A 17,235-nucleotide genomic window follows, 5' to 3' on the forward strand; every position below is an offset into this window, starting at 1 on the left:
AATTTCTAGTAATGTGAGTCTTTTATAACTCTAATAACCGACACTTTTAACAGCTCTAGATTAGTATTGTTTTAAATGTCGTTGGTATTCTTATTTATACGACCGACAAACTTTTTCAAATCATGGCTACAGTAAAAAATAATATGCATGATGTGCTGTTGTGGGGCTCAGTCTTCTATCATTTCATCCTTCGCTATTTCTTGAAGATCATCTTCACTATCTTGTTATCTTTTTCTACGCACAGTTTCTGGACACATGTGCCAAAACTATAGTGTTTTCCACATGAATATTGGGCAAGAAATCTCATTGCCCTTTATTTCGTAGGATTATTATTAACTCTTAATCGTATATTATCCCAAACATTGTTACAGTGGTGGATTAACTTTCCCTTTAATGACTTCCATACTTGTACGTTGTAATCTAGCTTTATAGGAATTGGTATATGCTAAACTAATGTTTTTAACATATTGTTGAAACAACACTTGGTAAGCTTAACAAGATTTTATTTGTACAAAACTACAAATATAACACCCCAACAGACCAACCGCTGATTAGGATGAAGTATAATATCAAAAAATGAGCATCTAAGACAAGTTCTTTTAACGTATTTTGTCCAAGACTAATTAGACTACTTCAAACCAAGCAATGCGTGACTAAAACTATTCATCCCGTTTACACCACTGTCCACCAAAGGATTCATATGCAAAAATATGACATTAATTGTACAATAATCTATAATTTTATAAAATGCCCCAAAAAAGGCCATACGAAAAAAGAAGTATCAAATACCTTACATTACATATATATAGTAAATTAGAAGCTCAATTAAGACTTCCAGGTTCCCCATTAAAAGATCATAATTTTGTTACAAATGTTACAAAGTTTGTTTCTAGTCCCCAAACCAGTTCAAAAACAGCGACCAGAAACTGCCACTAGAGAAGGCGTTTCACTAATCCCTACACTAGCCAACCTGGGCAGCCAGGACCAAATTCTACTTACTCTTATATTTTTCTAATAAAATTAGCCAAAAGATAACTGGGGAAAATTAGAAAATAAATTTAAACAAAAAAAAAAAAAAAAAAAAAAGAGAGAGAGATGAACAAGGGGGACAAAAGTCTCTATTACACAAACCCCTTCTAGATATCAAATTCAACTTCAGCCAAATCTACCCGACATCGGGCTCTACCTGATGTTTTTCAATGCTGTACACTTAAATCTTAATGACAGTGAAGCTGCAGAACGCTCAGAAGCCAGATAATACAAAGCATCACATTTTGGTAAAGCCCTGCATTCATGCCACAAACTCTACAAGACTGTCACTTTTTTCACGCATATTCTTCACTGGGACATACAATCGTCAGCTGTTGTAAGCATCTGTATATCCATTTCGTCTGCATGCTTTGTTGCAAAGTCAATCCCATTTTCATCTGCAAACATCTTGGTAAGTTAAACGCCATAACATGTAATTGAAAAAAAAAAAAAAAAAAGAATACATGAAAGCAAAGTTTAGGTATAGTCATCAGGATGAAGAATTATTACTAAACATTGAATCCAGAGACGGGCGTTTAGGTGAATTGCCTCCCTTACGATCTGCAAAACCAAAAGCAAATCAAGAAATGGGCATAAGACTTCCAAATTATATAAGAATTTTCCATGGACAAGTACTAGCAATCAATCATGAGGAAGAAACTACTCAAAATGACCTTAGTCCACACAGCTTGTATCCCCAGTTTAGCTTTTTTTTTTTTTTTTTTTTTTTTTCCAAGATGCCAGATATCACTTACATAACGAACAATTGTCCAGAATGTAATTGCAAAATTTATGCGAGTCCTTTCCCTCTTCCACTCTTTCATCTCCTCTACCCCACCTCCATTGATTTATACTCCCTCCGTTCCCTAATGTTTTTTACGTTTGGAATTATGCGCGGTAATTAAGAAATTGTGTAAAGTTGAGGTATATTGGAATATTTCAATGATTGAAAGTACAATGTTGAGCATGTGGGGTGGAAAAATTAGAGGAGAGAGGAGAGAGAAAGTAATAATAAGGGTTGAAAAACTAATAAAATAGTATAAGAAGTACAATAGCACATGGAAAAGTAAGGACTTTTGAGTAAAAAAATTGTAAAACAAGGGTAATTTAGTCCAAAATTTATGACCAAAATAGGAAAGATACTAAATGTAAAGAATAAAAAGGAACACCCTAAATGGAAACGTAAAAAACATTTAGGAACGGAGGGAGTAGAAAATAAATTTGATAAACTAATTTTTTTCAAATGTACATGGTATATCGGTATGCACATTCAATGTTGACTAGCATTACTGTGACCTTTCCATCGAGGGTGCAATTAAGTTATTAAATTCTTTAAAATATTGAAAAAAATAATTTCTCAGAAAAATGGGAAACAAGGAAAAAAAAAAAAAAAAACACACACACACACACACACAAAATTAAGTCCCTTCTCCATCCCCTGCTACAAACAAGCACCATTGTTGGCCCAACCTAATATACAACTTGCTGCAACCACAGAGCCACCCTAACACCCTTCCCACGTCTATATAAAATAAAGAAAAGTAGCCCTGAATTTCCATCCAATCGATCAAAATATAAATATCCAAACATCACCAAATTCGCCTACAATGCCAACTATAGCGAACAATTTAAATGAAAGGAATTCCAAATCAAAAAAGGGAAGACCCTGAGGAAGAAAATTCTGGAGAAAAATCAGTGCAGCTTACTGCTGCTAATGGAGGAAGACATAAAGGGCACATTAAGTGAAACCACCATGCTGAGCCTCTAATTATATTGTTGTTTTGATGTGGGTGTGGTGTTAGATGGAGAAGCAGAGAGAAAGACTGAGTGTATGATGACTGAGAATTAAGATGAATGACATTTTATTAAGGGTGTCTCCCTTTTCCTCCCCCTCCCGCTTCCCTTCCCTCATAACTTAAGCCTTAGGAATCTCAGTTCTTGCACCAGCTCAGGCAAGGTACCTCATGTATGAGAAGTCAGATACCTATGCAAAAATAATCATATTCTCCCTCAATATCTGCACAGAGTGCACACAGTATAGACCCTTGCACAATCCACAAATGACACAACAAAGGTGTTGAATAAGTAAGCATATGCAATATCTACTAGAAAATCATAGCATCATTAGCTAGGGATGAAAAAAAAAAAAATACCATAAGAATGATGTAGCCCCTTAACAGCATCAAAGTTTTTGTACGTATATCCAACAAAACTTAGATCTTTTGATGTCAACATCTGCAATGGTGTAGGGAGGATAAACAAAAATAATAAATTAAGCATGATATGAAACCATATACCTAAACAGAGAAATAAGGATGGAAACAAGAACAAAGGTGTTGTGATATAAACAATAAACATGCCAGTGAAAACTGAAAATTACATCACACACCAAAGAAGTGAACAGAACGAACAATAGATTGATTGAATTTATTAATAGAATGTATAACTAATTAGAGTGAAAAAAGATGAAATCGCCAACAAAACTAACTTCATCTTCATGCATTTATGGAACTTTATTCTTTCAGTGTCCACAGCAAGAGACGAACAATCTGACAAACAGTCCATCTTCCACTAATTATTGCTCTCTTGGAATAGTTACATAACTTGCATCTTAATAGAACTGTTTCTAGATGAAAGACAAAGGGCAATGACTACAATCATAAACCCCACCTGCTTCCAATATGCATACAGCCATTAAATTTCTATTATCACTTTAGGTTAAATCTTTTGAGTGTGTGTGTGTGTGTGTGTGTGTGTATGTGATGGGGTTGGTACTCCACTCCCTACTAACATATTGCAGTTTTCTAGAAATTTTATGATGTACAACCGACCGTCCAGAATACAAGGAGTAGTGTTTCATGCAAGCAAATTCAAGTTTTATCATGATATGGAACAAATTAGCCCACACACTAGGAGAATAAAAATTTTGTGTCTTTCAATAAGGTTGGTAATTGGCAGTTGGTAGAGTCAACATTAGCAAAGTTCTCAGTTCAAAGAGTTACATTTGTAAAACTAGGAGTTCAACACACTAGGAGAACATGAGCCAAGTGTTAAACTATATACAATTTATATATCAGAAGCTTCACGGAGCTTATCAATGAATTCCTTTCCTAGCTTTTTCACATACTTTCACTTACCTTACAAAAGCAAGACCCAAACTCTGACCTACCTTATTATTCATTGCCATACCTTATAGGCTTCATAAGAGGCATCACAATGATTGCACATGTTACAGAAAAAAATTCATATAGCCAACATACTTTTGCTAAGTGCTGACAGTAAAATTTAATTTATCAATATTTGAAGGTTTTTAGCCCTGATTTGATGTGTTCCCACTGTCCTTATATGGTTAGTTTCACAAAGATATAGCTACCATGGCATTTCCTTACCAACCAGACAATTTTGATTAAATTTATCACCTTTCATTGCACAATTATATTTTTAAGATGACTACTCCCTCCATCCTCAAACAAAAGTCTTATTTACCCTAGACAAGAGTCTCATTTCACTTTGTCCCCAAATAAAAATCACATTTCCTTTTACCAATTTTATTTTTCACTTTCACAAATTAATTATTCTCTTTCAAACAATCACCTTCACCTATCATCCAAACCTCACTGTCTAATTTTTTTTATTCATTGTAATCAACCAAACCCCACTATCTTTCTTTTATTTTTTTATTCACTTTTAATCTACCAAAAACCATTATCTTATTTTAATCAACCAAACCCCACACTATTTTATTTTTTTATTCACCTTTTGAAAAAACGTGTGCAAAAGGAAAATGAGATTTAAATTTGAAGACAAAGGGAGTTTCATTATTCTGTTGTTCTCTTATTGTTATCCTTCTGCAAAAATGATTCGCAAGTCTTGTTGAGATAGTGGCTCTACTTTTGCAGGTAAAGCTGCAAAATCTATGCAAAAACGCACCACCCAAAACTAAACAATAGGTCGATCCTGTTGTACAAAGAATGTCAGGTTGAATAAAAAATAAAAATACAAAAGCTCTCCTTTTCTGTAATCATATAGTAAAATCAACACATAATGCAGTCAGAGTAAGCTACCTTTCTTGAAGGTCCTGATCCAGATCTCGATGGTGTTGCATTGTTTGCCTGAAAACAAAGGAGAACTCATAAAGATGCATTCAGCGCTACAGTATGCAACCAGATGCGCGCACTTGTGTGCTTGTGTGTGTGTGCTTGTTTGTGTACTGAATACATTTGAACCTTTAGTTAGACTTAGAAGGGAAAAAAAAAACACAAAAGGACTTCTCGCAAGAAAGTGCCAAGAACTAGAAAATTGAAAAGATGTGTAGCATATAATCTTGTTATATTATTTAGGGACGGGAGGGGAAAAAATCAGAAGGTTTTCCAGAAATAGTGCTAAAAGCTGGAAACTTGAGAAATAATAAACGATAAAGATATGATTCATCAGAGAATATTGATACAATCCTCAATCATCAAGAGGCATGATCTCTACCAAAATAAAAAGAAACCTAAAAAAAACTTCAAAATTTTTCCATAATTTTCTCTCCCTACTCCTCTATTAATAGAATTTCTGGTTTCCTCCCCTTATAAGGAATCTAGCTAACTCTCAACCTTTTCCCTTATGCTACTCTCTTACAGTATTACAATGCTATCCCCATGGAACCCAATACCCATCCCTTAAGCCTGTTCACTAAAGAGAGAAACACACTAAAGAGAAAAAAAAAACCACAGTTATACATGATAATGTGCTATAAGTTCATCTAAAAGTTAGCATATTAAATACATGGATGGTGGCTGCTCGTTGTAATGATTTTTTTTCCCCATTTCTATACAACTTGCTAAAATATAATTGTCTTGCACTGCTTGATCCTTGTTATTAGAGAGAAACACAAAAAATAATTCAAGTATGAACCCCTCCAAAAAGGAAGTGAGGGTACGATCTCCCTCACTTTAATGTGTTGAAAATGATTTACTGACAAATAACCTTGTAGATCTCCAACAACCCTTGTGACAAACAAAACGCCATACCTTAAACACCCCCCCCCCCCTTCTTTCTTTCTAACAAGAAATAAGGCTTATTAGAATTATCCACGTTCGCAGAACCTCAAAAGGTTTCACAAGCAAGAAAATTCTGACTTGGCCTTTTAGATTATAATCGAAGTCAGAAGGGATTAACTTTTGTCAAAATAAAGAAGTTAGTGATAGAACTAGGCGTACCTCATCAAATTTCATAAAGTTCTGAGTATCCAGCTCCCCATTAACTTGTGGTTTATAAGCTGCCTCCATCTCATATAATCTATCCCACTCAACATCTTTAAACCAAGCATGTGCCTGACAATGCTTATTAACTTTAGAGAATAACAAAAGCTGTAGGTCAAAGATAAAGACATTTAACGAGGTTACAACCAGTTTCACACCTTAATTTGCTCTGCCCCTCCAGTGCCTAATCGATGTTCAACGTCACAAAGCAACTTACAAATAAGATCTTTTGCCTCAAATGTCAACTTTGCATCCTCGGGAAATTTTAGATAGTGCCTCCAGTGTACAATCTATCACACATGTTCAGAGATTGCATTAGGTAGAAAAAAGCAATGTCCTACTCATAATGACCAGACACCAATGAATTCGCTAAGTGGAATTATCTACATGCATAAGTGGTGCATTTCCCCCATAAACTTGAACATGTACTCAAGATATTCTAAAACTTGGTACATGAAAAAAGCATTATCAGCTATGGGGTAGTTAACAATGATCTATAGTCCTTTCAAGTTTCAACACATCTAAAACAAAAGTAAAGCATACCTTTCTGCATGTTGTTATTGGATCATCAGAGTAAAAAGGAGGATAACCAACTAGCATTTCGTACATGATTGCACCTAATGACCACCTGCATAGAATATTGACGGATAAGCATGGCGGACAAACAAAAGCAGACCATATAAGATAAACCCTCATTTTGCAAACACCAACCATATCAAGCAGTTCATAGGTATACTTCATATAGACATATACATGAATATGACCATTATTCATCATAAACAAACTCAAAGCTCTGGCAATTATATTACTTATGTACAAATATGTCATTATTAACTTGATGATACAAGTATCAAACTTAAGAGCTCTTCCAGGCTTCTAAGATTATGTCGATGAATTAACATAGTTAATGAGGCAGTCAGGAGATTATTGACAGTAGAAACACTACACATTATAGCCAGATGAGGTCAGCTTGATAAGTACCAGCAAAGAAACAGGCTTTGTTCTGGAAATCAGACAGAGCAGGATAGCTAAAGCATGCACATTATGTAGGCTATGGGCATCTGCAGCTTCAATCTCAGTAGTCTCACGTAATTAAGTTCCCTATGGTTTTAAAGCAATTATAGACTTTTCATTCTCAAATTACATTAACCCTTCCATAAGTGCATAATTTGCATTTTGGAGATCGAGCCCCATGAATGAAAGATATACATGCCAAAGATTAAAGACTTGGACTCTTTTGATTGCTTAAAAATTCAGAAGATGTACAGGCGTACAGCTAGAAAATTCAGTATTCCAAACATACAAGCATCATTATTGGAGAGGGAAATATGGACTAAATCTACATTGATCTATTATTCACTAAGTCCAAATAAAATAACTGTGGATAGGGTTAATATGAATACAGGGTACATGTTGGGGTGGGGGGGGGGGGGGTGTTGTTAATGACTTTCTTTTTTTATTGTTTTAGTTGACCCGTAATTTATTTACACAAAGGTACATAAAATGTTCATGGCAATAACTTAGTCTAGGTATGCTGGATGCCCGAAAAATTCAGTGACATTATCATAATATACAAAACTAGAGTATTGATTTTGAACAAATGAGCAGTTGGCAACGCAACATAGTCCTGGGAACTCTATTCTAACAACGAAAAAATAGTTATCACATGTTTGAAACTTCAATGAATTACGTCATATCATAAAGACATAAATACTCATGATAAGTTCAATGTAATATTTTAATGCAACCATCCCAAACATTTAATGATTTAGGTGATAAAGCATACCAGTCACATTCCATTCCATATCCTTTCTTCAGTAAAACTTCAGGAGCAATATAATCAGGTGTACCCACAGTTGAAAATGCCTGTTGAGTTTCACCCAAAAATAAATTATTTAAAATAAATAAATAAATAAATAAATGAAATAAATAAAATAAAATAAAAAAAAAGCTAAGAAGCTAACATCAATTTTCAAGGCAAAGTTGATTTATTATCTCAACTATGCTTAAACATTTGACAGTAGCATGTAAACTCAGAAATTCACATCGGCATACAACAGCACTATGCCTTTCAATCATCGATGCAACAACATCTACCAGTAGATTATAGATTGCCTACCGTACATGCAAGAATGCAACAAGCAATATATTAATTGACTAATTAAGATTCTAAAACCATTAAGCACGAACATCTGCTTTACAGAGAGAAAATGTACAATATGACCCAATTTAGATAAACAATTGCATGCCTATGTTTACAAGCAAAGAGGCTCCTCGCATTAATTTTGGAACCCAAAACACTAAAACAATAAAAGCATTTTATTTCCAGCAAGTTAAAGCATGCTCAAAGCAACCCTTAAGAATTTTCTAAGTCACATATCATCATCTCAAGAAGCTTGTATAAATCTATGCAGAAAGAAAAACTGCATTTTTCATATAAGTTGTGCAATGACTCACTATAGATAGAAAAGATTTCAGCATTTACTATTTGGATGTCGGAGCCTACTGGCCACTACATATGACCTTTTAGTATTGGTTACAGGAAGATTGATAACATTCATAATTAATATGGTAACTATTCCATTGCACCAAAAAAATATATGGAAACTACTCCTCAAGACTCAAGCAACCACCATCAGAATATCCCTGGAAATGGATGCACATCGCTTACCAGCTTTCTCCTATTCCTTTGCCAGTGCTGAAGTTGCTCACGAGCACTTCTCCAACTGTGACCATTACCAGCATCAGGAAGGGTAGCATCTATATCCATTGAATCTTTAGAAGCGTCATCCATGGATTCATTTTCTCGGATAGTAGACAACGTAGCACAATCTAGAGGTTTACAAAGGCCAAAATCTGAAAGTTTCATATGACCACTCTTATCAAGAAGAAGATTGTCTGGTTTAATGTCCCTGGATAAAGAGTTCAGTAAAAATAACCTCAGCAGCTACTCACAAAATAATACAGGATACAAGCATTAAAATTGATTATCAATAAAGATGATTTTTGAGCTTCATATCTCAGAAAATGATGCGATTCAAACCTGTGGATATAGTGGTGCTTGTGAATAGATTCTATTGCCAAGACACTCTGTGCTATGTAAAACTTTGCAACCTTTTCAGTTAAGATATCCTCCCTCATCAGAAGGGTCATCATGTCACCACCAGGCAGATATTCCATAATCAGATACAAATATTCAGCATCTTGAAAGGAGTAGTACAGTTTTACAATGCAGTGACTGTCAACTTCTGCAAGCAAGTTCCTTTCAGCTCTAACATGTTCCACCTAGGAAAGAAAAAGAATTTGAGATGAAACAAACTTCTCTACTAGTCCATTAAATAAGAATTCACACTACATGGAAATCAGTATTCAGGGAAAAAGAAATATATATATATATATATATATATATCAGGGGCTAAAAATAAATCTAAATTTTCATTGTAAATGGATATCTTTTACAGAGGTGATTCAGTTAAAGAAGTCATGTATAAGAAAATGACATCCCCGCAAGGAAAACACTGAGCATGATGCATGAACAGAAAAGATGAAATGTTAAAAAAAGAATAAATTACACATCAGTAATATCAGTAGATGAAACTAATTCTTTGCCATGATCCAGAGTCCAGTCAAATACAATTGGAGGCAAGAACTGGTGATAGATGAGGAAAGTGGCAACCACCACAAGCTGATAATTCCAGTGTTATAGGGCCATTATACTATCAATTTTGTCAATAGCCCCACTAAAAAAATAGTATCAGTCTTATAAATCTAAAAATGCAAAACAAATGAAGAGATTCAGACATTAGCACCATTCATAAACATGGAGACAGCCTCAACATCCCATTAAAGAATGTAGAACACTAGTGGGAGATTAGGGGAAAATATTACAATTTTTGCATATCTAGATGATGTTTTAATGAGATCAAGTAGTACAAATGTACAACATACACAACACGAACCAACTATTTAGTTCAAATATACATCTTAGGAAACATGTATTCCCAATTCAAGGATAAACTTTTAAGGACTTGCATCAAATCAACATATGTAAAATAGTACCTGTCCTCGACTAAGCATTTCGGATTTCTTCAATTTTTTCATGGCATATATATTTCCAGATTTCTTTTCTCGGCACAGTTGGACCTGCAGAATGAAAAATTAAAACAGTATGAATAATGTAATAACATTATAATTCTTTATCTGTAAGGCAACAGAAGTTTTCTAAACAGGCAAAAAACAAGAAACAGAATATCAGTAACCAAAAGTACATTAATGCAGGTGCAAATCAGTGGCTTTGGGCCTCTGGGTCAAATTCAGCCAAAAAAGAATGCTAGTGTACTCAGAATCACAGAACATATAGCTCATTAATAGTGACTTATTTTTAAGATTTACTTACAGCAGCCAACACACTTCCCAATGCCTTGACAAATACCTCCTCAGTTATAAATGCACTATGCAGCATTTTGCATTATATACTATTTACACATCTTACTTTGACTACATTTGGTGATTTATTATAAAGTGAACATTAATGTGGGATCTTGTTAGATTCAACTCATTTTCATACTTTCAAAATATCAAAATTTTATACATATTTCTGAATGGTAACTAAAGATAATGTATTTATGGTTGAAGTCATGCATCAGCAAGTGTGCAAATAAAAGTGTTGCATCTGAAAACAAACAGAGGTTGGTGTAATGGATCTACCAGTCTGTGAATCTCATCATAAGTGAAGCACACACCCGGCTCTTCTTGATGAGAGATCGGGCTTTAAAAAGGAATGGGATAACTATTTGAAAACAAGGAGGGACCAGATGAAAGAAGAGCTGACCGAGATGAATGAATTATTCCACCTGGCTACAGCAAAGGTACTTCAAAATAGTTGATTTATTTTTTCTTCTTTTTTTTCCTTCAGGGTGGGGGGTTTTACCAGGCAAGTTAAAAAGGCAATGACCAGAAAGATTGCAAGGCAGTGTCATAACTGTATAGATCAGGAGGAATAGCACAAAAACAATAAACACTCAGCCTCGAAGGGTGCTAAGCAAGTTAACAAACAAAGCAGTAACAGTTTACTTCAAACTACTTGCTTTTAATATTCTTACATTACGCAGCTTGACAAGGTCGCAAAAGAGCACAGTAAGAAATGTTCTACAGCAAATAAAACAAATAGATGGTTCTAATCAAACAGATCCTAAAAAAACCCCTTCAACTAAGGTTTTATAGGACACTTTAGATTTAAATCTGATAACAATAATAAATCCACTTATTATTTGGAGGATTGGGGTGAGGTGGGGTGGGGGGACTTCAAATGCAGATTTGCAAAATGCCAAAAAGGATGAGCACTGCATGCAGAACACCAGCACAACCAGGATATGAGAGGAAAAGTACATTAAAAGCATCATCAGCATAACACTATCGACACTCACCTCACCATAAGCTCCTCTCCCAATGATGGTCAATAGTTCAAAGTCATTCACGCATATCCTATTCCTTTTCAGTCGCATAAACTCTGTCTCTTTTCGCTCCAAATCTTTAATCAAGCTCATTTGTTCTTCTTTGGGCACATCCGAAGAAGCTAGCTGTTTTTCTAGAACCCAGCGTCTACAACAATAAGGTAGTAAGCATTTAAACCACTTAAATGGCACAATCTAACCCAAAATTAATATAATGCACCAGAATAATAACAGTCATCAGTGTGATGTTTTTCCACCTAATCCGAAAACAATTGAAATGAGCACAAGTACTTCTGCTGATCATGAACCAGCCAGATAACACTTCCATTTTAAGAGAAAAATCAAAGAAATAAAACAAAGTTAATCAGAACCATGAATTAAGAAAACTCATCCCAATTACAGAAGATGTTATGAGCAAGTCAATATAATGGCTAAAATCATCAAATACATTATGGGTTGTTTGACAAGGAAGCACAATGGAGATTGTCACTGCTATTTAAGCAAAAGGATGCAAAAGGGTCACAATAATATTTTTAACATAAGAGAACATAATAAAGAGCAAACTTTAAAAGAAAATATCACAAAGAATAAGTGAGATCCTATCTGATTATCTGAAAGTAATTAAGATAGTCTAACCCAAGTACAACATTTTGCTATGGTTTCTTTTTTGCAAAAGATTTAACACTAGAAAATAAAAGAGAAATACTATAACGGGATGAACGGCATACATGAAATCTAAATGTCGGGAGAAAAAAACCACTTCTTCAACAGAAAAGTTCCGAAAAGAATAATAACAGCTAGCGAATGCCCCCTGACAGGCATATACATAATAAGTCCAAAAAAAGCAAAAAGGAAAAGTTGGTGAGACAGATAAAGGCCAAGGGGAACCCAACAAAATGATCATAATCATTTGACCAAAAAGCCATGTTAAGTGTATATTAAACTAACCCCCTCTTCATCTCTTCCCCACCAAACCAAAACTAGGCCATTATCCAATAAGAGGACTTGATTAGATGGAATTAAGCTACCTTATACATTCTTTCACCTCCACATAATGTGTACATATAAAACCAAGCTTAATCTAGGTCCTTTTAACTCATGACAAGAACAAGCTTAATAAGCAATATTCATAATGTAAAAACTTCCAAAAAAAACCTAGATTCTATATATGAATGTCATGTCGAATTTATCTTATTAATATATTAAATTAAAACATGCATAAGTTTCTGAAGTTGAACTTCTAGAAAAATATCAATCAATCAATCAATCAATCAAAGCCTTAATCCCAAAAGTGGGGTCGGCTAACATGAACCAAATTTGATTATTCCGTGTAGTCATCAACATAAATCTTTCTCCTCCATCCCTTACGATCCAAAACTTCATCCTCACGTAAATCCATGCACTTCATATCCTTCCTCACTCCTTCCAACCAAGTCATCTTTGGTCTCCCTCTTCCTCGTTTAATCCCTCCATGGTCCCACTCTTCCACTCTTCGCACCGGTGCACCCTCGGGTCTCCGTCTTACATGTCCAAACCAACGCAGACGATTTTCCCTTAATTTATCTACAATGCCCGCCACACCTACTTTCTTGCGAATAACCTCATTTCTGATTCTATCTCTTAAAGTGTTTCCACACATCCACCTTAACATGCGCATTTCCGTAACCTCCATCTTTTTAATATGCTCTTTCTTAGAAGCCCAACATTCTGTACCATAGAGCAACACTGGTCTTATGGCAGTCCTGTAGAATTTTCCCTTCAACTTTAAGGGAATGCTGCGGTCGCATAGCACTCCCGTGGCCGCTCTCCATTTAAGCCACCCTGACTTAATCCTGTGGGTCACGTCTTGATCAATGTCACCATTCTTCTGGATGATCGACCCTAGGTACTTAAAACATTCACTCATGGTCAAATCCTTTCCATCCAAACTCACCACTTCATTGCTTGTCCCCCTCTGAGTGCCAAAACAACATACCAAATATTCAGTCTTACTCCGACTTAGCTTAAACCCTCTAGATTCCAACCTTTGCCTCCATTGCTCCAACTTGACATTAACCCCATCCTTAGTCTCATCCACCAAAACGATATCATCTGCGAACAGCATACACCATGGAACCTCATCTTGAATTGGTCTAGTTAATTCGTCTAGAACCGTTGCAAAAAGAAAAGGGCTTAATGCAGACCCTTGATGCAATCCGATTGTAATAGGGAAATCTTTTGTCAACCCTCCGCATGTCCTCACATTTGTTGACACATCCCGATACATATCCTTAACTAGGTCTACATACCTTCGTGGGATACCTTTCTTCAACATTGCCCACCAAAGTATCTCTCTTGGCACCTTGTCATATGCCTTCTCTAAATCAATAAAGACCATATGAAGATCTTTCTTCTTTACCCTATAAAACTCCATCATTTGTCTTATCAAATGGATTGCCTCCATAGTAGATCTCCCAGGCATAAAACCAAATTGGTTATCTGAAATGCTTGTGCATGCCCTCAACCTTTGTTCAATCACCCTTTCCCACAACTTCATAGTATGGCTCATAAGCTTAATTCCTCGATAGTTAGAACAATCTTGAGCGTCTCCTTTGTTTTTATAAACCGGGACCAAGGTGCTCTTCCTCCAATCTTGTGGGATCCTTGTAGCCGTCCATATCTTGTTGAAAAGGTTTGTTAACCAATCAATACCAATCTTACCCAAACACCTCCACACCTCTATCGGTACCCCATCAGGGCCAACCGCCTTCTTAGGTTTCATCTTCCTCAGTGCAATCTCCACCTCTACTCTCCTAATCCTTCGCACATACTCCATGTTGATTTCTTCATCACTCATAGAGGTATCTCCTATCACAACTCCATTACTTCCATTAAATAATTCATCGAAGTACCCCTTCCACCTGTCCTTGATGCCCTCCTCTTGCACTAGGACCATTTGGTTCTTATCTTTGACACACTTCACCATGCCAATATCCTTCCTTGCCTCTTGTCTTCTCTTTGCCATCTTATAAATGATCCTTTCTCCCTCCTTGGAATCAAGCTTTTCATAAACCTCCTGATATGCCTTTTCTTTTGCTTGGCGAACAGCTGCCTTTGCCTTACTCTTAGCCTCCTTATACGCTGCAAAGGTTTCATCACTCCTACATTTTCCTAAGGCTTGATAGCATTCCCTTTTTTGCTTAATTACTGCTTTCACCTCTTCATTCCACCACGAAGTATCTCTCTGTACCGAAGTTCTTCCCCTTACTTCCCCTAAGACCTCTTTGGCCACTCTTAGGAAACAGTTCTTCATTCGTAACCAGGTCATGTCCGGATCCACCTCTCCATCCCAATCCGCTTCTTCAATTACCTTTTCTGTAAAAACCTTAGCTTTTGCATCCCTTAGGGTCCACCATCTTATCCTTGGTTCTTCTTGACTAACTTTTTTCTTCGCCTTCTCTTTCAGACGAATAGTCATTACCAATAGCCGGTGTTGGGTGACCACACTCTCCCCTGGGATAACCTTACAGTTTATGCAACTTTGTCTATCTATGCTCCTTGTGAGCAGGAAGTCTATTTGAGTTGCATTTGCTCCATTCCGAAAAGTTATCAAGTGTGAATCCCTCTTCTTAAACCAAGTATTAGCCAAAATTAAATCATATGATTGGGCAAAATCCATAATAGCTTCACCACCGGCGTCCCTCTGCCCATACCCAAAGCCTCCATGGACACTCTCATAGCCATCTCGGCTCGCCCCAACGTGCCCATTTAGATCCCCTCCAATATATAACTTCTCTGAGTGGTGGACACCCTGCACCACCTCGTCTAGGTCCTCCCAAAATTGTCGTTTCTCTTCTGCATCTAAACCCACTTGGGGAGCATAAGCACTGATAACATTCACAATCTCCTTGCCACATAGCAACAGTGAAAAATAGAGGGAAAAATTTCACCATTTACTAAAATTCACGGCTCATGCAATCCAAGACGGCAAGACCAATATAGTTAAGTAGAATAACATCAAAAAGGACATATAGTGAAGACATTTATGGGAACACAACTTTACCTGCCTTATAAGAACTTGATAAAGAAACCTGCAAGGGAAGCTAGGAAGCATCTTTGGATCATTAAAGAACCCACATCAGACTTCATTCATTACATCTACGTCAGGTGAATTATATCATTGAAAGGTGACAATAGTGAAGACTGAAGAGAACAGAAAAGTGGCTGTTTCACCACCTATGCAACAGGTTCCAAGCCTTCCTCCTTCAATTCAATGCCCTAGTAGAACGTAATCTTAATCACTCTCATCTCAAAAATCCCTTAATACACTAAAATGAATCTTCAAATCTCTTAACATAACATAATATAATCACATTCTCTAAAAAAAACCATCTTTTCACCCACTAATTACAATCGCACATTAAACTTGAAAGAGGAAAAGTCTAAATCTCTTAATAATTCCAAATAAAATCAAAGTCATTTCCCTGCACTACACCAGCCTAAAGGTAGATCTACCAAATTCCTTCAAATCTCAAAACTTATCAAGTAAAGTTGTATCCATTTAAACAACTAATTCCACCCGTTTCTCAACATAGATCTCGGAAACAGAACAAACAATGAAAACTCATCCCCATCCTCCTCCCCCTCCCCCTCCCCCTCCACCAATTCTTACTACATCTCAAATAATCAAGTATCGACACTCCTCATCAACCTCGAGAACAAAGTGTTCACTATTTCACTAATAACAATCACACATAACAGTTGAAACAGGCAAGCCTAAAAATTCGTTTCATATAATCACTCATTTTCCCACTAACTCCAACTGAGATCGCATTCATTCATCACAACTCGAGTCTCGATACATTAATTCAGCATTCAACTATCTAACTCAATCCAATTCTGCAATCTAAAACCTTAAATTGAATTTTACGCCAAAAACAAACAAAACCCCAAACTTCAACCCATTTCTACTCCACCTACAACACTATCATCAACTCACTCACAATGCTGCAATTCTTTGATTCTCATCCAAATCAATCACTCACTCAATTCAATCAAACAAAAGTCAATTCAATAAACAAAAATATCAAACAAAAAACTCGAAAAAATCCGCTAAATTCAATTATTTTAGAAAAAAAATCAAATAATCAATTGAGATCTAAATCAGTACAAATTAAGTTGAAATGAACACGTAAAAATGAAATGAAATTAAATCTAAAAATTAAGAATTAAGAATTAAAACCTCTCTTTTCGTTCTTGAATGTTCTTCATCTGAGCTCGATAGTGATTCTCGATAAACTTCTTAGCAGCCTTGACTTTCTCCATGGTCAAAGTTGACCCCATAACTTCTTCGTCTCTCTCTCCTCCTTGATGATTCTCCATCTTCTTTCTCTCTCTAACTAACTTTCTCTCTCTAGCTTTTTCTGTTTCTCTCTCTACTGTGTGACAATTGCCAAGGAGAGAGAAAGAAGAGAACACAAGAGTGAAACTCTAAGCTTTTGTAATTAAGTCCCTCCTATGTACGACTA

General features: G+C 35.9%; 1 protein-coding gene across 1 annotated transcript; it reads right to left on the minus strand.

The window, feature by feature from the left end:
* Positions 1–720: 720 nt before the first annotated feature.
* Positions 721–17,235, minus strand: LOC145595914 (uncharacterized). Its single transcript, XM_081652347.1, has 13 exons — positions 16,950–17,235; positions 11,702–11,876; positions 10,335–10,418; positions 9,319–9,560; positions 8,947–9,187; positions 8,062–8,141; positions 6,819–6,903; positions 6,434–6,565; positions 6,234–6,347; positions 5,094–5,141; positions 3,183–3,264; positions 1,540–1,590; positions 721–1,427 (listed from the first exon to the last, which is right to left on the minus strand). The coding sequence occupies exons 1-13, from the start codon at positions 17,087–17,089 to the stop codon at positions 1,339–1,341; spliced, it is 1,563 nt and encodes a 520-aa protein (XP_081508473.1). The 5' UTR covers positions 17,090–17,235; the 3' UTR covers positions 721–1,338.

This window comes from Chenopodium album, chromosome 19 (assembly GCF_948465745.1).
Source record: "Chenopodium album chromosome 19, dcCheAlbu1.1, whole genome shotgun sequence".
Taxonomy (NCBI): domain Eukaryota; kingdom Viridiplantae; phylum Streptophyta; class Magnoliopsida; order Caryophyllales; family Amaranthaceae; genus Chenopodium; species Chenopodium album.

Excerpts from the sequence above, each read along its gene's own strand:
- LOC145595914 (XM_081652347.1), bottom strand. The coding sequence starts at position 17,089 with ATGGAGAATCATCAAGGAGGAGAGAGAGACGAAGAAGTTATGGGGTCA. Across the intron at positions 3,265-5,093 it reads GATCAGGACCTTCAAGAAAG|ATGTTGACATCAAAAGATCT; the intron begins GTAGCTTACTCT and ends ACACCATTGCAG. Across the intron at positions 1,428-1,539 it reads GTCTCTGGATTCAATGTTTA|ATGAAAATGGGATTGACTTT; the intron begins GTAATAATTCTT and ends AGATGTTTGCAG.